Source organism: Teleopsis dalmanni, chromosome 1 (genome assembly GCF_002237135.1).
Source record: "Teleopsis dalmanni isolate 2A chromosome 1, ASM223713v2, whole genome shotgun sequence".
In the NCBI taxonomy this organism is placed as follows: Eukaryota; Metazoa; Arthropoda; class Insecta; order Diptera; family Diopsidae; genus Teleopsis; species Teleopsis dalmanni.
This window is the reverse complement of record NC_051846.1, coordinates 16,812,820-16,836,482: the sequence shown is the minus strand read 5'-3', so window position 1 is coordinate 16,836,482 and position 23,663 is coordinate 16,812,820. Positions and strand designations below refer to the sequence as shown.

The 23,663-nt window shown below is 31.5% G+C and overlaps 2 protein-coding genes across 3 annotated transcripts in view; both read right to left on the bottom strand.

The window, feature by feature from the left end:
• The window catches only part of LOC119665663, a 39,778-nt gene extending 17,562 nt beyond the window's left edge, over window positions 1–22,216 (bottom strand). Inside the window, exon 1 of one of the 2 annotated variants that reach the window (XM_038074897.1) lies at window positions 21,283–22,216. The gene's annotated coding sequence lies outside the window, so the exon portion shown is untranslated. Of the gene's footprint in view, window positions 1–10,226; window positions 10,504–21,282 lie in introns of those variants that run through there. The other variant, XM_038074893.1, reaches the window with a different exon arrangement.
• On the bottom strand, window positions 3,378–4,739 carry LOC119677696. Its single transcript, XM_038089153.1, has one exon. It carries the CDS (start codon window positions 4,737–4,739, stop codon window positions 3,378–3,380), a length of 1,362 nt encoding a protein of 453 aa, XP_037945081.1.
• Window positions 22,217–23,663: the final 1,447 nt, after the last annotated feature.

The window sequence follows — 23,663 nt, the reverse complement described above, 5'->3', positions numbered from 1 at the left end:
AAGTTAAAATGTAAAATTTTGTACTCATTTCTATATAATTTGATTTGGATTGCACTATTCCATTACTGCAAGAATTACTACAAATAATATGATCATGGTTAATCTGGCCAGTTTTGCTTATTATATTAATCCTACGAAAACAGAAAGTACCGTGGCGAACTAAGCGTGTAGGGTGCCAAACGTGAAGAAAGTGTTCGGGGCCTTTTGATTTGAAAATTTAATTATAGGTACCTATGTAGTTATAACAACAAAATAACGATAGCAGAAGTGTACAATGCTTGAATTCTTAGTCTTATCCTTAGTCTAAGTCATACCATGTATCTTCTGTCATTAAGTGTTGTCACTCTTCTATAAAAACTAGGTTAAACGTCTCTGTGCGGTCTTATCTTAAGGACGCACTCTATTCATTGTGAAAGCGTAGATTGCAGATTACAGGTTGCCATATTGAACGGGGTTGGGAAATATTGCCAACAGATACTTCACCAAAAAATTGTGTATAAAATATTTTACGTATCAGCGGGGGAATTCAAATGAAATTTCATATTTTGCATAGGTTGAAGTAGACTTGTTCTGTATCAGCGGGCAATTGACCCAATTAGTAGAATTTTATATTTTGATTAGAAATTCTTACGGAAATAAGTAATTTTTCAATTATTTTCACTTAGAAAATGCACTTAGAAGTATTTCAAAAATAAGTTTTGTTCAATTAGAATAAGAAGCAGCATTATTGAATATACTCGTACATTGTATAATATTTATATGAGTCAATATGCTTAGAAGTAGTACTTCGAAAAATTCTCATATTTATATTTATTACTTATCAAAAACTGATGTTTTAGTTTAAAAATTGGTATGTATTTTACGAGTATATAGTTCGAGTTTGGTACTATATCATATTAAGCAACTATCAATACACATAGAGTATGGGTCGAATATAATTCTAAATTTTCTCATTAAAACATTACAATAATTTTTGATAGTGTACTCTGACCGAAAGAGATTATAGTATAAAAAAAAAGAAAATAATTTAGTGCGATTAACGCTGACAATGAATAAAAACCGAATAAAAAACCATTAAATTTCAAATCAATCTGATAGCATCTTCATCTGATACGAGTAAGCTGAATATATAAGTATTACCATGTGATTTTTAATATATATAATGTTTAGGATCAAAATAATAAAAAATAAAAACCAAATTCACAGTTTATGCACAAAATGAATTCTAATATTTAACATTTTCTTATGAATTATATTATTTTCTTGCCGACGGGTTCAGCAGTTTCATCGATCATAGCAGATATTATTATGGAAAAGTTATTAAATAATAGTCTTGAAGAAATGGTCTCTAAGCCCAGAATCATGACGAAATACGTTTATAACCTGTTTGGAATAGTTAAAGCAGATAAAATTGATGAAACTCATCGAATATTGAATAACTTCCACAAAAATATTAAATTTACTATGAAAAAAGAAACAAATAATATTCTTCCTTATCTTGATATCAAATTGTTGGGACACAATAATCATATCTTTACAAAATGGTATCAAAAACCAACTGCATCAGGAAGAATTATCAATTTTTATTCAAACTATGTATATGATGGAGTACAAAACACAGCAAAAAATATGATAAAAAGTGCTCCACATGTAACCGATCCAATGTTCCATAATGATTTACAAAAACAATTTCGAAGAATTTTAAATACAAATGATTTTTCCTCTTCCAATGTGGAAAAGATTATCAAAAATATTAACAACTTTCAGAATGACACTAGATGTAAGAAGAGCAAAATATATAAAAGCATTATACATATTCCTAAACTCTCTAACTCTCCAACTTAAAAACCAAAATAAATAACTTGGACAAATCAAATGTAGTATACCAAATCAATTGCAAAGGCGACGGGTACGACGTATGCGATCAGGGATATATTTGGGACGACCAAAAATAAATTAAAAACAGGAATGGCTGGACATAAACACAGCGTACAAAATAAGGTCGGTGTAGAAGCCAAAACGGCCCTTTCTACACACCATAAGCCGGATTTAGAAAATATGTCATGAAAATTCTACACCAAGAAAATAATCATCACAAACGATATTTTTTAGAGATGCTCGCAATTTTAAAAATTCCACCTAACACAAGGCTCAATTTTTAAACTGATGTTGACAACTGTGCCCAGATGTATAAAAGTATTATACATCAATAAATAAGCACAGGATTAAAAATTTACTATTAAACATTTGTATTGTAAAAATTTGTGTTATAAAATATTTATATGCTTTTGTCTACCACTATGTATGTATTAATATGTTGATTAGTATTTGAATATAATGTTTAGTTTCCTGATGATAACTGTTATGATCCGTACCTAGTTTGATACGGACTGAAGCTAATCCGGCACTTGAACCAACTTAGCTTTTCACGATATGTTATCCTCCGTATCTAGTCTGATACGGATTCACTAATCCGGCACTTTAACCAGCTTAGTAATTCACTTACGTAATCCGGCACATAAACCAGTTACGTAATTTATAGATATCTAGATATATATGTAAATATATATATAGATATTTATTTGTTTATTTTATTTTTATTATTGATTTTCAAATTCGGCACATAAACCGACTTTGCTCAAGGTTCTTTTAGGCACTTAAACCAAAAGAAAACACTTGGTTGTATTCAGGTTGTTAAATTGAATCAAATGTTTATTAAAAATGTTGTGCTTTTATACAAAATTCTTAACACTAAGCTTATGGTAAAGGAGGAAATGCACCCAGTTCCCACGATTTGTTATCCGATGGACTTTGAACATTCAAGGCCAAGGGCATTCGTGGGAAATATGTGCATTACCTATGCTTATACTATTTAATGCAATCAGCAAGCTGATATATGTATTTTGCCATATATCAACCTGCTTCACAAATTTGGTGACTTAAATGTGTTATCACTGAAGCCATGCGCCAACTCATATTGCACCTGTGGGAACAACAGAATTGTCGCAGCGACTTGCCTATTGCTGCAACTCACAACGAACACACGATAAAAGAAAATGAACATAATGCTTATCAACCTTGCACAGTGGCGTGTGAAGATGATCATGTTACGTCTGGCACGCTGCTAGCGTGCGAATATTTAGTTGTGAGAGCCAGCAACATTGCTAAATGTTTGATAACACAAATAAACACCAACAACAAAAACAACATAAGAACTAATTTAGGTACTTATGTACACATATAATTAATGCACTAATAAGAATACAATTATAATAATTGACAATAATAATACAATAATAAGAAAACAATTATAATAATTGATACAATGATAATAGATTTAATATGAAACTTAACATTCTCCCTCCTGTTGACTTCGGTCAAATCTGTGCTTCTACGTCTATTTCGAATTGTGATTGTTGTTGTCGAGTTCGGGGTTGAGGTACTGGATTGTTGTTCCGCTTTCTTCGTTTATGCGTATATCGAACTATGATAATGCATAGGATTAATATACTTAGTCCAAGTGCTAAGTACTCGATAACAAAATGATGTTGATGATGTGCTCTTTCATTTGCAGGAAGTTCTTCTTGTTGTTGAAATGTCTTTAAAGCCGCTTTCAGCTGATTGATGTCATCATCATGCATGGGAATACTGGTGTTCTGCCAATTTGGTGACTGATGTTGTTGTTGATCTGTTGTTGTATTCATTTTGATTTGAAATTGATCAGTCTTTGGTAGCCATATAATTCCCAGAGTTTTAACTGATGTATGTTCTTCATCTAAAAGATTCAAATCCACTTCTTGGTCTTCTGGTGCTATGCCATGAAGCAACTGTTTGTGATTGGCTGACCACTTTCGTAATTTGAAACCGGCTGTAGAGAGAATGTTGATCAGTTGATTTTTAATTTCAACTGCTTCCGTTATTGTGTTGGCTCCGCATAAACCATCGTCAACATAGAAGTCGGTTTCGAGTGCTGCTGCTCCGAGAGGATACTTAGATTTGTTTTTTATGGCCAGCGTCTGTAGACATTTTGTAGCTAGGTACGGTGCGGCCCTAGTACCATAAGTTACTGTACTAAGCTGCAACAACCGCAATTTCTCGTTAGGATGTTCGCGCCACCATATATTTTGAAATCGTCTGTCATCTGGGTGAATTTGTATCTGTCGATACATTTTTTCCACATCTGTCGTAAATATGAATCGTGGCATTCTGAATCGCATTAATATGGCTGCTAGTTCACTTTGTACTACTGGCCCCTTATGCATGATTTCGTTGAGCGAAATGCCCGTAGAGGTTTTTGCGGACGCATCAAAAACTACTCTTAGCTTCGTTGTAGTACTATCAGATTTGAGCACACAATGATGGGGCAGAAAGTAATTAGGACACAATAATTGGTCCTCTTGAATTTCTTGTAGATGGCCTAATTTCTCATATTCCCTCATAAAACTGACATATTCTGCTCGTAAGCTAGGCTGCTTGTTCAGTCGCTGTTCCAGTTTCAAGAATCGATTTAGAGCCATTTGTTTTGATTCACCAAGTGCAGATGCATCGTCTGTAAACGGAATTTTTACAATGAACCGTCCTTCGTTGTTTTGTTGAGTATTTTGATTGAATGCTGCTTCGCATTTTTTTTCGATATTTGTAAGTTGCCGGTCATGACTTGCAACTTCATCTAATTGCCAAAACTTTGTGAGTAGGTTGTCTAGTCCTTGCTCACTTTCAGTGGCAATTGTACATGCCATTGTGCCCTGATCACATCCACTGAAGATGCCGCTGCATACCCAACCGAAGACGGTTTTTTGCAATATTGGTAAGTTGTCTGTCATACGAATCTGACCTACTGATAACAGCGAATGGAAATACTCGGCACCTATCAATAAGTCGACATCACTGTTTACATTAAACTCGGAATTGTTATGTTAGGTAACCTAACTTGCACCTTTTCCGCAACGAGAGGCGGTTGCTGTTGATTTGATGTCACCTTTGATGTTAGTGACACCAGCACATTTTGAACTTCTTCTTCTAGTTCAATATATTTCTGGATATCATATCCAACTCCTATTGGATTGGAATGTATTTCCCAGATTTTAAAATTAACGGCTTCAATTTCTTGCCATAATTTGTTAATTCTGTCAATATTTACTTGGTAATATGACAGAGGCTGTTGCTCGTATATGCGCTTGACGCCATTGATGAGCCGCAATAATGAACATGATATTGCGCGTTGTTTGTTGATGAGCCCTTGAATCTGTGGATCAGGGCCGCACGCTGGATCATCTGTGTGTCCAACATTAAATCTTGATGTTGATGGAACAGTTACAGGCTCGACTATTTCTTCTTGGTTGAATTGTTGAATGGCCGTTTCAAATTGTCGGCTGTACTGTTTGTAAATATTCAGGATCTCTTGATAATATTCCTTTTTTATGTAGTCGTGTCCGACTGGAATTGAATCAAGACTCTGAATTTTACTGTCGACTTCATCGAAGGACTCCCACGCTGAGTTTAAACGCTTCAGTCGTTCTTCATAGTACGCCTGGGTTTTCCTTGCCTGACCATCCTTCTTGAAGTTTCTTATGATGTTCTGGATTTCAGCACCTGTTTCAGCCTGTTGGTTGATAAGGTCCTCCATGGTCACCAGAGAATTGATTGTTGAAATGTTGATACGTGTATGTCACCAAATGACAACAATGATGCGTGTATGTCCACAAATGACAATACTGCTGCGTGAATGACAATACTGATGCGTGATAGATCACGTGTATGTCCACAAATGACAATACTGATGCGTGATATCACGTGTATGTCCACTGAATGACAACAATGATGCGTGTATGTCCACAAATGACAATACTGCTGCGTGAATGACAATACTGATGCGCGATAGATCACGTGTATGTCCACAAATGACAATACTGATGCGTGATATCACGTGTATGTCCACTGATGCGTGATAAATCACGTCGGGGTCACCAAAAATGTTATGATCCGTACCTAGTTTGATACGGACTGAAGCTAATCCGGCACTTGAACCAACTTAGCTTTTCACGATATGTTATCCTCCGTATCTAGTCTGATACGGATTCACTAATCCGGCACTTTAACCAGCTTAGTAATTCACTTACGTAATCCGGCACATAAACCAGTTACGTAATTTATAGATATCTAGATATATATGTAAATATATATATAGATATTTATTTGTTTATTTTATTTTTATTATTGATTTTCAAATTCGGCACATAAACCGACTTTGCTCAAGGTTCTTTTAGGCACTTAAACCAAAAGAAAACACTTGGTTGTATTCAGGTTGTTAAATTGAATCAAATGTTTATTAAAAATGTTGTGCTTTTATACAAAACACTTAACACTAAGCTTATGGTAAAGGAGGAAATGCACCCAGTTCCCACGATTTGTTATCCGATGGACTTTGAACATTCAAGGCCAAGGGCATTCGTGGGAAATATGTGCATTACCTATGCTTATACTATTTAATGCAATCAGCAAGCTGATATATGTATTTTGCCATATATCAACCTGCTTCACAAATTTGGTGACTTAAATGTGTTATCACTGAAGCCATGCGCCAACTCATATTGCACCTGTGGGAACAACAGAATTGTCGCAGCGACTTGCCTATTGCTGCAACTCACAACGAACACACGATAAAAGAAAATGAACATAATGCTTATCAACCTTGCACAGTGGCGTGTGAAGATGATCATGTTACGTCTGGCACGCTGCTAGCGTGCGAATATTTAGTTGTGAGAGCCAGCAACATTGCTAAATGTTTGATAACACAAATAAACACCAACAACAAAAACAACATAAGAACTAATTTAGGTACTTATGTACACATATAATTAATGCACTAATAAGAATACAATTATAATAATTGACAATAATAATACAATAATAAGAAAACAATTATAATAATTGATACAATGATAATAGATTTAATATGAAACTTAACAATAACTTTAGACTAAAGTCGAAATATCGATAAAATAAAAATTATTGCAAAATTAAATATTGTGATTTCTTTTCCTTAATTTTTAACAATAATAAAAATTTTGAACAATTAGCCTGAAAAAAAATCACTATTTTAAATTTTGTAAACTTGTTAAATTAAACTCAAAATTTCATAATAAGTAAGTATAATGAACTTAGTAAAAGTTTATATACGAAAGTTATATATTTTCTAATGATAAAATTATATTATTTTATTTTAAATTTTGTAAATTAGTTAAATTAAACTCAAAATTTCATAATAAGTAAGTATAATGAACTTAGTAAAAGTTTATATACGAAAGTTATATATTTTCTAATGATAAAATTATATTATTTTATTTTAAATTTTGTAAATTAGTTAAATTAAACTCAAAATTTCATAATATATAAGTATAATGAACTTAGTAAAAGTTTATGTACGAAATTTATACATTTTCTGAAAAACTATCCAAAATATAACTGCCTTAACGGAAACAGAGTACCAATCATAGAAAACAAACAACAGTAAAACATCAAAGCTCAAAACGGTCGTTTTACTCTCCGCAAATGCAGCGAATTTAAGATATATAAAAAATATAACATATAGACGGGTTGGAGTAGTTAGGTTTGATTTTCTCTGTTTTGCTCCAACATATAATACATATATTTAAATGAATGTAACCGAATGTATGGAGTCTTTGAAATCTTATCTAACGACTATTACCATTTTAGCCAGTGATCATATCACTTTTAATCTAAAAAGATTAAGAATAATTTTAAAACATATAAGTTCTAATATCTTCCATCGTTGGAGAACCTCATTGAAATTGTTGATATATTCAATAAAAATATAAAAATATTAAAATGTCAAAGAATGGAAATTGTTCACTGCAAAATCTAGGAATCTAGGATTATAGGAATTTAAATGAAAAGAATATGGGAAGCATTTTGAATATATGAAATTAGAAAGCAAATACCAAGTATTCGAGTTAAGTTGCAGAAGCTGACTAAAACAAAACTTAATGGATACAATGTCATGAAGCCTATAGAGATGTGAATTAATCTGTGACAAACCATCAAGTCTTTGTTAGGTTTCTAAAAATATTTGATTTCACATATGAACGAAACTAAAGTAATAAAACTGAAAATGTTAAATAAAAAAGCAATTCAATGTTAAAGTTCAGGTGAGCTGCTAGAAGATAAGAGATAAGCTCGTAAAAAACAGCTGCCTATGCACAACTATTTAGGGTTTCACACTTACACTTTTAGTATTCATTTTACTTTCGCTACAATTTTTAATTACAAACATATTAATTAAATTTCTGGTTTAAAGCACAATTAAGACAATTTAAGTCGAGCTGAGCTTGTTTATCTGACCAAGTGAATCCGAACCGTGAACCATGCAATGGTGATCTCACACACGTCGTTACGAGGAATCACAATGGAAAATTATTGTTTGCACTTTTATTTTGAAGAATAACAATTTAGATTTAATGAAAATATTTTCACTTTTCGAAAAAATATTATCAAAACGCTTAGATAATTTAAATTGTATGAGCTGCAGTTGACCGAGAGAGTATGCAGTTTTGAAAGTTCCCATTAGTAACTCAAAAACACTGAGGACATTCATCACTGAACTAGTCGAAGCAGTATGGGAAAATGACTTTGTTGCCGCGAGTATCTCAAGTTATGTGAGTTTGATTCACAAACGGTGTGTCATAATTTATCCGTGTCGCTCTACATATGCTGGTGTACATATTTGACATAGATTCGGGGAATTGGCCATTACTTCAATCTTTACTAGTGCCATATTTCAAAGATTTATTATATAATACTCTTATTTACTGCCCAATAGCAAATAAATAGTCTTTAGGCAACCAAAGTTGGTTATATCAAATTCAATCAACTCCATAAAATCAGCATGAGTTTTACTAGAAAACGCAATAAAATTATGAATATGGAAATTTAAACCATAAATACTCAACGTTATAAAATCAATCATTAATTTAACCAAGTCGCATGTATATACGGATTAGAAAAAATGTTTAACAACAATCTCAACTGGCTATCAAATAAGCACTAAGAAATTTATTTTAATTTTAAAATTCTTTTATTAAATCTATTTAAGCGGTTTTGTACGAAAATATTGTAAGAATAAAAAACTGGAAATGTGAATAGAAGTAAAAAAGCATATTTGAGGTTGAGTCCAAGGTACGCACATGGTGGGCTTGAACTGATCTTGCCAATTAAAACACAAAAAAATGATGAGCGTGTCTTGCGATTGTTGCAGTAGTCGCTGTAAATGCACTTATTTGGCAATACAAGTATTTCGGAATACATATACGGTCCTGACAGCATGTCTGGATACTTCTTTGAAAACGATTTAGTAGAGGGAAAACAATGAGTGGTTCAAATGGCAAACGCAGGAATATGCGGCTAAATGGTTTACCTGAAAAGAAGAACAAGTTCCTGTTAGCCTCAAAATAATGAGCACAGCAATTTATGATAAAATTTCAGTAAGTAACTTTTAGTAAGTTTATATTTCTTACACATTTAAGTATTTGAAATTGAAATCTATACAAGTTACGTTTATACCTTGAAAAGAAAACTGTTCATTAGTTAATCTCTATGGAATCTGAACATTAGTTCAGTGAACTTGCACACTTATTACTTAATACGTATATAGTATATTAATTACAATGCAGCAATAGTAATAAATTAACAAATAGTTAAGATTGTACTATTCATATCCAATAAAGAATGTTTTAAACAAAAAAAAAATATAATAATAAATTAATTTCAGCAATAATCCAACTTCACAGCCTAACTATGTAAACGAGACCACAAGCTTAACTGGAACTCTCATAACTCATATAAAGATCAAAAAAAATACAGGTTACTTGGGTCACATTGTAAGTTGAGTTTAGAGAATACATTTTTAACATAATATAAAAATATATAAATATAATTGCATACTTTAAAGATGCAATCCCAATAAGCTAATATCCCAATAAGCTAACTGTACATATTCTGGATAAAAAAAGGGAAGTAGGGAAAAAAAATGTTTGCTTTTAGATTTACCAAGTTGAATTTTAGTATATATTTAAATAAATTACTACATAATGTGTATGTAAGAATGATGAACGTGAAGATATTATTTTCACGCTAGAAGAGGATGTTAGAAATATATCAGAAATATGAAGCGAAGAATATTAACAAAATCAAGTAAATGAGAGACTTACTTATTTACTGCTGTCCTTGTCTCCTAGTGGAGCATAGGGTCTCTGCTAAAGATCTCTAATGCTTACGAACTTAGATCTGTTAGCTGGCATTTTGACTTCCATTGATCTTAAGGTATACGTTTAAGCTAAACATTGCCTGCTTAGATGATTAGGTTGAGAAAGTGTAATTTGTATTTGTGATGAGCTTCATTTCGTACAACAATTCACTTACAATTCATGCATTTAATGCTTAGCATTTCAAATATTTTATTGTTTTAGTAAATGATATCTAAGATTTTTTCAAATATGTGATTTTCTTTTCTTTTTCACTTATTTTAGTACTGTTAGACGGTACTTTGACTATTTTCGAAAATTGTGTTTTTTTTTATAAATTTTTTTTTTATAAGCAAATTTTTCAGAACTTTTTCTGACTTATAGACAGATTTATATTTTTAGCTTCACTTGTCTTGTTATGTAGATCTGGGATATAAATGGTGTATGATGTCTCTTTCATTGCGTAATAAACCTTTTGACTAATTTAATATACACTTTTAAGACTCTAGGTGAGGAGTATACAAACATTCAATTACTTGCACTGAAAAATAAATTTAAAATTTAAAAAATTTTATTAGGTTCTTCTTAACTATTAATGGCGATAATTCTGTGTAATCTCTTATATCTGTAAAATAGAATATTTAAATAAATTAAAGTCACACTTAAAACCGTCTAATAAATAATTTTCTTGACTGTGAATATCGGGTTCTGTGTAGTTCAGCTCAGCTGTCAAGAGAAAAGATGCGAGCGAGCAATGCACATGCGATTACATGCCTGAAGCCAAGGCGGTACTGCTCTTATCGCTACAGTTCATTCGAATAAGTTCGTTTGGGTGACAACATTGCTTGGAAGCTCACATTTTTGATGTGAAATCACAATATTTCCAACTTGAGATTCAATTGCAATCGTAGCTCACGTATCTGTTGTCATTTTTACAACTACATTCTTGACCAGTATGAATGAGTATTTGGTGTCTTCTGTGGATGTATCTATGACAGCGTGTTTGAGTGCGCGTGTTGGTGTTAATACCGCTTCAGTTTAATTTTGTTGCTGTGACAAGACAATGTCGAGGCCATAAAACTTCGCTCCCGTGACATAAACGATTCGCTACAGCGTCAAGTGGAATGGAGCGAAGTGAAGTGAACCGAAGTGAAGTGTGTGGACATAAAATTCAATTTCATAAACTAAAGACAGCATTTATGGATATTTAACACTACTGCTGGCAACTTGACTTATATAACACAATAACTAACAAATAGACAGACAAACAGACAAACAGACAGACATTTGATATTTTATTTAATACTATATGTCTGTGTTGTTTATTCTTTGGGGCTTAACGTGTAAGGCGGTAAAATGCTGTCATAACTCGTGGCACGATGCCAGTACTACAACAGCAGCACCGAAGACCGCAGCAAAGACACTAAAAAATAATTTGACTATAAAAACAAAAATTATTAGGAAAATCTTATCAAATTTTTTTCTCCATTATATTAGTCTAAAGTTTAAAAATCATAACAAAAATATGACTGAAACGTTTCAACCACAACGATTTGTTTGTCAGGTGTTTTCAAACATTTCACTTCTTGCCATGAGTTTTTTATACACAGAAGTATTTCATTTTTTTTATTTCTGCATAAAAACTCGACAAGTGCGACGATTAAAAGATACAAAAATTTATTTTAGTTAATGTGATTTTCTAGTAAAATATGAATATGAATTCCAGACATTATCACTTTAGAATGTGTGTTTTAGAAGAATATTTTATGTAAATAAGTCTAAACAGAGCTAATAGACGATGACTTCATAGACATATAAATTACTGCATAAATATAAAATATCTTGTGAAACAATTCATATTCAATGCAGCTTATTTTCATACTTTCAATACGCAATCGATGTAAAAGCTACGCAGTGATGCTAACTATTAAGCATGGCTTATAGATAGTTTTGTACTTGCTTGAATAGCAAGCTTAACGATTTTTATTATGCATATGACTAAATACCTCAAACTCGTTAAATTTTGAACTGGAAGGCTAAATCACCAAGAATGTGCCTTAATTCTGTTAGTATGTTAGCTAATATACCTTGTTACCTTTTTTTCAAATAAAGCTGACACTCAAACAAAAATCGAACATTTATAGGACAGTGAGAGCCCAACGTATTTAAGGCCCAACTTGAAAATTAGATAATTGAGAAGAGTATGTTCAATTAAAAAACTAGAAATTGATCTGAGTTCAGATCTATGAAGTCTGAGAAACCTATAAACATTCTTGTTGTTAACTCAAATACGCTACTTGGACTTTAGGCCTTTGATATTGGTTGATGACTTCATTGGACAAGCAATGCATTTGGCATTATTGTATCCCTAAAATAAAAGCTTATATTTCGTTTCTTTTCGCACAATATTGTATCTTTAATAGATACAATATGCATCCACCATATCTATTATGATTTTTATGGAGTAATGTACTATGTTATTATTATTATTAATTAGTGATTCAAAAAACACATACAGCACTTACAAAAATTAAAGAATTTTACTTAAAATCTTAATTGACAATAACATATTTGTTGTGTGTCAGATTGGCACACTAAAAGTGGTGCATATTATTAATGTTATTATTGAAATAAATTAATCTTCTGTAACTTAAAACATTTTTCATAAATTTGTTCGGGTTGTAAATATTGCTAACGTTAAACAAGACTTTAACTTCTTCCAACAGCAATGCTTGATCAAAAAAAATACGTCTATGTTCTTTGAAAATTGGACATACACCAATAATATGACATATTTTTTATTACATGACGATTACACAAAGAACAATCAGTTATATTAAATTTTCTACCATTCAGTTTCAAAAAACCGCCTGTACATTTAAGAAGTAATAATATCATATTACAGCTGTAGGTACATGACATGCGATCCCGACCTAGCATTCGCGACAAAGGTATCGTGATCACTCCGTTTGAATAAAGTTATAATATTATTGTGTAATAATTTAAGATTCACACTTCGAATACTGGTTATTGAAAGACCCAGTTCTAAAGACATATTTTAACAATCTTTGGCCCAATATATGCCTTTGTCAATTGTGAGTTCAGTTAGTATTCGAGGAAGCTTTGTGGAGGGGAGATTAAGAATTTTTCTTACATAGGCGAAATGTGTTTGCACTGTGTCTATAAACTGTATTGGTAAACCCGTTTCTAAGTGAAACATATAGTTTGGAGGGTTAGTGGGCAGAAATAAAATTTTTTTTATATAATGTACTGTATTAAACTTAGAAAAAGATCAATGTTTTTGATGAACCTTGTAACGTCATTAGATTCAAGTTTTCAGATCTCTTCGATTTTAGTTTTGGGTTATTGTTCTTATAATTTAAATTTGAACTTATTCTAATATTCTGCAAATCTTAGATTTAGAGAACTAAAATTTTAGCTTGATGTCTTTAATATAAGCACAAGGGTGAAATGCGACTAATGGTTATCCCACACGTTTGATCAAATTAGGGTATAGATATTCTGAAAGAAACTTATGTTTATAAATTTAGCTACGTTATTTACATTTATCAAACATTTTACTTGTACTTTAAATAGTACTTAATACAAGTACTTACTTGCAAGTAATTTCACATGAATTATTAACAGAATTTAATACTTAAACAAATACTCCAATTACAATTGTCACAGTTTTTCAAACCACAAACTGTTCCTTTTTTTGAACTCACATTCAGGAGTCTAACATCAACGTGAAATTCACACAACAGCAGTCTCAGCATAAATAACTACAGCCTCAACTCCAACCAAATTTAACCAATTTTAACCAACATAACTTGAGCCAACGTCACAACTTCACACTGAATAAAAATATCATTTGTACCTAGATATCATTTTCATAAAAAATATCAATTTTCTGCTTTTCGAAATCAAAGGGCGTTGAGGTGCTGAAAGATACTACAAGATATACGTACGTATTGCATTGAACGTTTTCATTGATCTTCGCTGTTTGACTAATGGGCTTATGAGGGCGTCAATGAGCGACACTTGGCCTGGTGTCGGTAAGTGTTAATTTGTTTAAGCCAACAGTATTTAATCCATTGTGCGGTTGTGGTGAGGTGTGTCGTGGCGTGGCGTGGAGTGGCGTAGTATTTCTCTGCTCTTATATATCTATTAACAATCTGAAATAACAATACCGTCGTTTTGATTTCACAGCCACATCTAATATTTCAACAACACCAAAGATGCGACAGAAACAAACGAATTCATAACTCAACCAGATGCACGCGGTGCGCGACCAGTTGCAATGTCATTAACATAAAACGCTTTCAAATGACACCTTCTCCCATTCCGTTCCACCTGCTCTTCAATCGACTGCGACTGTATTGACTGAATGGACTGAATAACAAAATCAGTATTATCAAATATTTATCTCCATTCTATTCACAAATGCTTTTGACTACTTCTTGCACCCACACATTCCCTACTAGTCAAACTGGACGTTGCTACCTGTCCAATTAACTAATTAGACAGCTTAAAAGAGTAACGCATCAAGCGGAAAATTTATTGGTCTTAAATTTTGAACAGAAGAAAATTGAACCGCTAATGAATTCCAATGCGATAAGAATAAGAGTGAAAGATCGATTCATTTATGGCATCGAAGGTGTACATGTTTTTACCCAAAAAAATATTTTTGATACTTTTAGAGCAACTGCTCGCACAGTGGCGTTTTAGGATGAAGAAGGTTATAGCGTGGCTTAGGATCTGATCGGAAAGTAATATTACCAAAAGTAAGTGCCAATATTGTGCGACATCAGTGGAAGTGATCTAATAGATTATTGATGATGTAGTGATGTAGTGATGAGCTATGTGTTGCTAAACATTACTCATTTCTCCATTTGTTTATTTTTGGGAAATTTTGAGCATTTTAAACTGATTGCTTTTAAGTTTTTGGTGTGAATTTATAAATTCATAAATTTCTACTTAATAAATTTATCTTTAACAACTGCATTCACCTACCACTTCACCTACATCCCGCTGGTCTCTGTACTTGCCTAAGTGTTTATCAAATATTTAGAACATCGTTTTTAAGTGAAAATATTTTTAAAACGCTGCAAATTTATCGACTCAACGCGAAAATACTTTGTAGCACACAACACTTTTGTAGATCAATTTTTATTTCTCCTTCTTTAAAAAATTTTAAATTAAATTTTTATCTTGTCACATATAATCGCAACATTAGGAAACATCAATTCGACATGCCAATATCATTTAATTAAATCAAAATTGTCTCATAAAACCACAAATTACCAAAACAAGTTATTAACAAAACTCAAAAAAATATTATTTAATTAAAGCCAAAAAAGAAAAAAAAATTAAATAATTTTAAAAAATCCAAAAAATATTAAAAATTATGTTCAACGCTAATTTATCGATTTTTCGATTTTTCGATTTTTCACTTTCGATTTTTGTGGTTTTCATTTGACTTCCGAAACCGTAAATTACAAATTACAAGACAACTCTGAACACAATTTACAATTTTAACTATTGGTGACCTTTGCTGTTTTCAAATAATTAAATAAATTAAAATCTGATTTCGACATTTTTAAAAATTGTAAAATAAATTGGCCTTTTTTGCTGTGAACAAAAATTCTGAACAAACTTGCAGAAGAATTTTGTGTTCTTTATCTCGACGGTTGAGATTGGGAAGGTGTGCCGCAAAACACACTGATATCATAAATTAATAAATTTATTTTTAGTTTTTCTTAATTTAGTGGTTAAAACACGAGTCACTTAAGATATTTTATATTCAATTATCTAACACGAAATGAGAAACAATTAAGAAAAAGAAATTCTCCACGGAATATTTTTGACAAACGCAAACCAGACAGCAAGTTTAGTAAGGTGTACATAGGCACGTAACAGGGACTTAGACTTTCATTTGCAGCAAAACATTAGACATTGTATACTGCAACTATCTCTAACCAAGCACAAGGCATTTCTTCTTCTGAATTTTCAATGAGATCCAGCTTTAGACTCCCTATTTTGACCCACAATAAAGTCGAGTAGTCATAAAGAATAAGATTACCCATTCCATCCCATCCTCTTTCAGTATCTGCGACTGACCAATTTTGTTGTTAGCAAATCCGAACGTAGGCGCAACACGATTTATTTAAGGAAATTAGACAAAGACTTGAATAAATTCATTTCAGAAGAAAAAAACTACATAAGTACATATTGAATTTCAATCAAGTTGGTAAAAGTTTTAAAAGTGATCTATTTATTGATGGATTTTTAGATTAATAAAAGGTATTCAATAAATTCGCATATAAATATCATATGATATTTAATTATCTTCCTTGTAATTCGATTGGCATTAAATGTTCCCTTAAATTACTGTTTTTGATTATCATTTGGTTAGTTTAGGTTTCTGTGGCGGTCAGTCGAGTTGACCAATTCACTTTGATTCTATGGTTATAGTCTGATGCTAACACTTAATACAGACCTTAACTGTTTGGTGATATTGAAACAATTTTGGAGCCTTAATAATGCGCAAGGTGTTTTTAATTTTAGCGTTAAAAACTTCTATGAGAAAGCGAGCACGGGAAAGTTGTCGTAGAAGTGTTCTACTGTTTCTCTTTCTTCTCATTTCCAATGTTCCAATGCAATCATAAAGCTGAAGTCTTATGCCATAAACAATTTCAATGTACAATAACTATTCAATTAAAATAATTAGTAAAATACATCTATTAATGTAACGAATTCAGTTTCGTAGTCATAATTTGGTAACACGTTTTTAGTGACATACCTATGCCAAACAGAACCGTCAATTTTGATTGCTGATTAACTCTTTTTTGCGTCAAACTCATGATGTGAATGTGAAACACAATAGTGTCATCAAGACGGTGCCACAATTTACACTGTTGAGAGAGAAATTTCTCATACGTGTAATCTCATATTTTGATTATTGGAATTGAACATTAAAATCACGCGATCTGTTGTCTATGTCTTGAAAACGAACATCCATCAAATTATGTGGGAGCTATTTTCCGCATATAGCTGACTAGTCACAGAATATTTTCTCAAAATTATGTAAGACTGTAAGATGCCCCGTAAAGAACATTTGGATCAAATTATTAAACAAAAAATGCGGTATTTACAATTAGTTTCAGAACCACAACATTAACTCCTTACATACTATGTATTAGTACATAACTTGTCATTTGATATAACAGCACAACTGAGTCCACTGCAGACGATATCATCTGCCTTGGAATTAAGAATATATTTTCTTGAAAAACACATGGTAATAAATATTAAATATCTAATAATAAAATTGTTTTCTAAGTAATTTTGTTTTGGATTTAGTAAAACAACAAACAAACGATTAAACGCAATTTAAGGTTAATTTTAGATTACATTTTTAATAAAACATGAACCACTAATCTTCCCGGACAATCTTAGACAAAAGTGCAGTTTCCGTCAAATAATTTATGCATAATTTATTAAAAAATCTCATTTAAGCCCCAGAAGCTAATGACGTAAGATAAGAAATTTATATTTCTATCTTATCTGATAAACGCAGAGGAATTTAGTAAACACATTTTAAATATTTTGACAAATATGAGCTCCTAAACTGTTAAGAGGTTAATAAAATGCGCCCACGAGCATAAATTCACTGAATTGAACAAGTTGAAGACAAACGAAAGTGAATATTAACTTCCGTTTGAAAAAATTATTTTGATATTCACAAAATTTGGTAAAATGTATAAACACATCACGCCGGGAAGCACCGACAAGCAGCAGATACTCTTGCCTGTAGGCAACTAACATATATGTATTTGAATGTATGTATCTTCATATGTCGCGTGTTTTTGAATGAATCAATTTGACTAAATTTATGAATGAAGCCTACTAAAAACTTAAGTTGCGCTGAGAAAAATCAATGAAGTCCACCAACGTACAGCAGACATGAACCTAAACGCTCACAAAAGCTGCGTTTCGCTCAGTTAGCATCAATACAACTGAGTATCTTGATTGGCTAATATTTTGTTGTAGAAAATTAACGTTTAAACAAATTAAAAACGAAATATTACTTAAAGTGTAGATACTCGTACTTTAGCCAAACCAATGTTTCGCCTTAGGAACTTGGCGTTTTTTCGTGTTAATGCGCGTTATTCGTCCGTCCAATCTTCCGCTTGTATGGGCAGGAAGCAGAAAAATGCCTATATGGCTAAACACGTTTGTGCGGTTGTGTGCTTGTGTGTTTGTTACCCGTTCGGTTAAATTTATTTGAATTTTGACTCACCAAATTGGCGTATGTGGACACAGTGTCTGTCAAATCCACTCGCCAAGCTATAGAACACACCAAACCGAATTACTGAAAAGTGAGGTACGCGCAAATAAAGACACTGTATTTGAGAGAAAAACCAAAATGAGGCGATGTTGAACGTGGAAGATTTGGGTGCAGCATCGCGTCTATCTTGGTGTCGTAATCAAGTTCCCAACTGAAATTTGAATGCTTCTATCTCAAAGCGAATAATAGCAGAGGAACTGAAATTCATATTGTTTTTCTATTCATTGGAAATTCCTGTGAAAATTTAAATTCGAAGATTTTTGCGATACAAAGTGTGTATAAATAATTATTTTTCAATTTCGTACAAGTTTTTCGTACCGTGTAGGAGGGACAAGTTAGCCAAATCAATCCAAAACCGAACATAGTGTCGGAAATTGTGATTTCCCGATATGACTTTAAATAAGACAATCAGCGATGAGACAAATTGAATTTATTTGATTGAGTTTAGTTTCATGGCAAGTATTTCAATAAATTATTTAAGGTTATTTAACGATTTTTTTCCAAATATATTATTAATATTTGTAGCTGCTCTGTTCCACGCTTATGTTTCATTCAAAACTAAATAACATATTGTAGATTTGCAATGCAAGCAAGATAGTGAGTATCTGAAGTTTTGATTTAGATTTTTTGGTCATTTTATCTAAATGTAATGCTTAAATGGTAAAGAGAACCATTTTGTTCTATTCAGTTTTAAAATAAATCATTTATAGGGAATAGTTAGACATTTTATGATGGTTTGGTTTTAATATAGATCGGAATAATTATTAAAATAATTATTGTGATATTGAAATCTAATTAGATTAGATGATTAGATTTATAGATTATTAATAGATTTAGGAATGGTGACAAACGTTTACCTTGATTTTTCCAAACCAACTACATCAAGGCTATTTTGATTTAGTTGTTGCTTAGTGAACTAAGTTGAGAATGAGTTCTCATTTTATTTGTTGAAAACTTGAAAAAATTAAATACAAATTCGAGAAATTATTTATACTTATCGTCTAAATTCGCAAAAGTTTATATTTAATGTAAACATATAATGAATTTACATGTAGTAGATTGACATATCCAAATTTTACTCGTTTTAGTCAGAATGTTACAGCAGACCATTTTACAAGACACACGAAGTCCCCAGAAATCAGAATCTCCAAATAATCGTGAAACTATTAATTATCAGTAATGCGAAAGGTAAGAAAAGCTTAACCAAATTAAACAAATTAAGTTGTTGATAATTAATTTAGACTAAAATTTGGCACAGGGTATTCACATCTTTGCTTCAATTATTTTGAATTTTTAGAATACAAAAACACATTCAAATTAAAATTTCAATAAATGTATATTTGATATTTATTTATAGTTATACTTGAGCATACACACCTACATGCTTTTTAAAGACTTTAAAGCAATAACAAAACAGCATTAAAAACTGAAGAATGAAAAAAGAAAATGGTATAAATATTTTTAACGATAAAAATATTAAATATTGTAGTGCAATGTCATAGAAACCCATGCAGAGAAACCCACATATTTTTAATCCTTTTAATCCTTATCTTAGAAGTTGGAAAAACTCACAAAATGAAAATCAGTTATTTTCACCTTTATCTTTTTAATACACTACACAGCTCTGGCTTCCAAAAAAAAAACATGTTTTAGGGAAGAAATTTTTTGAGAGTTTGTTAACCTGTTCATCAGTAAGGACGAAAAATTTGTTTGATTACCTAAATTTAACGGAATGGAGCTAGTTTTAATCCTTTTAGAGGTCTTGAGAGGTGTTTGGTAGTAAAACGGCGAATAATAGTTGATATGAGCAATGGAAGGATCAGAGCAAATTCATCTAACACTTGCGTAGCCAGGATAACGCCAAAAGGGGAGTGAATATAAAGTAGATAATTTTTGAACTTCTCGTTATAAATATGAAATATTCTTTTAGATTAGAATATTTATTATATTATATAATTCTTATTGAAAGTTGTACTCCTAAATGCAATATTCTATTAAAACTAAAAAATAAACATAACAAATATTTTCGAATTTTATGACAAATAACCTTCTATGATTACATTTTTCTTCTGGCATTCACTATCTACAAATTTGCCATAAAAAATCAATCTGAAGACTAAAGAACTCTTTGACCCAATAGATCAAATAGAGCAATTGATTTACTCTATTGATAGAAAAAGAAACCATTAGAGTTACAAGCAAGAAAACTGCGTGACTGAAATATGTCAATGATTCTTGTATCGAAACAAACGATCGTTTTGCGTTCTGTTATCCATTTTCATCGATGTTCTTGTGTTTACAAATTGTGTTGTTTATTGTTCAAAGTAAATGCAATTGAAAAAACTGTTGATAAGATCGATGCAATCCAATGCAATTCGACTCATTTAATCGGAATTGCGTTTTGTGACAATTTTATAAAAAAGAAGAGCAAAACGACGTTCCACGTTGTTAGTCATGTGCCGGGCAAGCGGAGCCGGCAGCAATTTTTCGGATGAGCCAGCCCACACGCAACGCCTGAAACTGATGTACCGAGTTGTATACATTGTACCCAGTAATAAAAAATAAAAATAAAAATAATAATAAATAAAAAAATATATAAATAAAAAAAATATATAAATAAAAAAAATATATAAATAAAAAATACAAAACGAAAATTGAACTAAAACTCACTTTATGCGATTATCGACGTTTTACTGTACCTGCTAAATTTTTTTAATTTTAATTACAATTTTTTTTTTTTTGTGCATATAAAGTAAATTAAGTAAGGTCTTCTTTTTTTTTTTATTTTCAGATACTTAAACTGATATGTTTTAATTCACAAATTCTGGTTTGTTTTTTCTGATCTTCATTCATAAATTTTTTCTCAATGAAAAGTCGACGTCACTGCTGAGTTTGTTAACTCTTTCAGACATAATTTTAATTAAAAACAAACGAATTTCTTGGTTTTTGGTTTTCAATCATATAAATCATTTTTATTTTTTAAAATAATTTTGTTTTTGTGTTTTTAATTTTTAGATCTCGAAGTGTGAATTTTTACTCATAACTGCCAAATTAATTTTTCAAATTCGGAAGGCTGAACACACTTCACGTGCACTTTGCGTCTACAATATTTGTTTATATATATATTTTTGTTGTAATTTCTGCTCACTTCAAACACTTAAAAGTTAACGAGTTTAAACAAAAAGATAAATACTGACAAATATCCACTTAAATGAAATTGTCAATAAGTTAAGCAAATATCCGCATTACTTCAGATTTTGTTCGAATACAGATGTAAACACTACACTTCGCGTTTGTAAAATAATTTTTTCCTTCCACAAATCAAATCTCAACTCAGAGAACGTCCACACACGACAAGCACTTCGAGCCAACTAAAAACACAACACAATTCACAGCAAGAGTTTTTGTTTCCCTGGAACATAATTTTCATTCATTCAAGCAAATGTTTCGGATTGTTGCTTGGCAACATGTTGACATGAGCGTTGCTACCAACGCTTTGTTGCTAACGCTTTGCTGCAATGTTTATTGATAGTTATGGGAATAGTTATTGATAGTTTGAAATAATCAACATCAACATAATTATTTTGTATTGTATTTTATTGAAACATAAAATATTAGACTTTGTAATTAGATATTTACAATATCTCAATTAATAAGTTCAGTAAATGATCGTGACTAAATGATCTTGATCGTACTTTGATTTCTTAGTGCAGTTAGCTGGTACTTTTGACTGCGAGAATAGAATAAGGGAATTTACTCCGTAATTGATATGATATGAAATAAACTAAATAATGCAAATTATACAGAACATTTTCGTTGTTGTTATGGAAACAAAAATTGAAACTTTACTGAAAATTAGGTGAAATTATGAGGTACAGCTTGTCAGCATTTGTACATGTGTGACGTTTATTTGAAGCTCGAGGAAAAAACCTTTTCGATCACGACCTTATTCAGATACTTTATTTACCGATATTATAAAAGAGTTGCGTTTAATTTTTCACTGTTGAAAAACTGTTGTATGTTAGTAAATGGAGATCACAGGAAATCGTTAAATGGGATTTTATCCCATGGTGTTGAGGCAGTCATCTGTGTAGCAAATTTACTTGACGTAGGGGAGGGAAAAGAATAAGAATCGCGTATATAATATTAATATTAGCGTAATATTAGCGTAGTCAATGTTCCACAGTAGTACTACTGATAACGCTTCGATTGTTATTATTAGCACAAATAAACACAATTTAGTGGTAATTTTCAAAAAAAAAAATGATTAAATTTTTTCGATTTGGGCAATCAGTAAAAGTTTTGTAGTTTTTAAAGTGTATGTCGAAGTAAAATATAATGAGGCCATAAATTTGCCTAAAGTATGCATGTAGTCGAAAGCTATTCTATCTAGCTCTAATAATACTCTGTGATATATTAGTAATGGAGCTCGAGTTCTTGATCATTTTTTGAATTTAGAGAACGAAGTTAGTTATGACGAAAGAATTTATTTGATCACACCAAATAGGGACTTGCGGCTGACCAGTTTAACTTGATTAGTTCTAATAAGATGGTTATTTCTCATAAAAATTGATATATTTATATTCTACAGATAGTGTACGCAACAAAGCGAATATTGTCAATGAATTTTTGCTATAACTTGGTTAGAAAACCATAATACAAGTAGTGCCGTCATACTTCCTGAATATGGAGTTGGCATAAACTAATATCAATGTTTCCCCATTCACATATTTTTCATAAAAAGTGACAATAAAAAGTAATTAAGTGAACAAATAGTTTTAATTGCTAAGATAAGGCGATAAGATAAGTAAAAGCTTTGACGATCTTTTCTGTGTGACGATCAATAGTCAATTGTTGCTCATTAGCATCAACCAATTTTGAAGATAAAATACAGTAAGGGGCGCTAGTCAACTGTAGGTGTTGGCTGGGAGCATGCTATGAAGTATTGACTTATTGACTGAGTACTTAATTAGCTGTTAACCGCATTCGACATGCAACATTCGAACGAACTCCATTTCGAATGTGTGAGAAAATGCTACTCAAATCGGAAT

What these genes read in the sequence shown, in the direction of transcription:
- LOC119677696 (XM_038089153.1), bottom strand. Translation starts at nt 4,739, where the DNA reads ATGGCATGTACAATTGCCACTGAAAGTGAGCAAGGACTAGACAACCTA.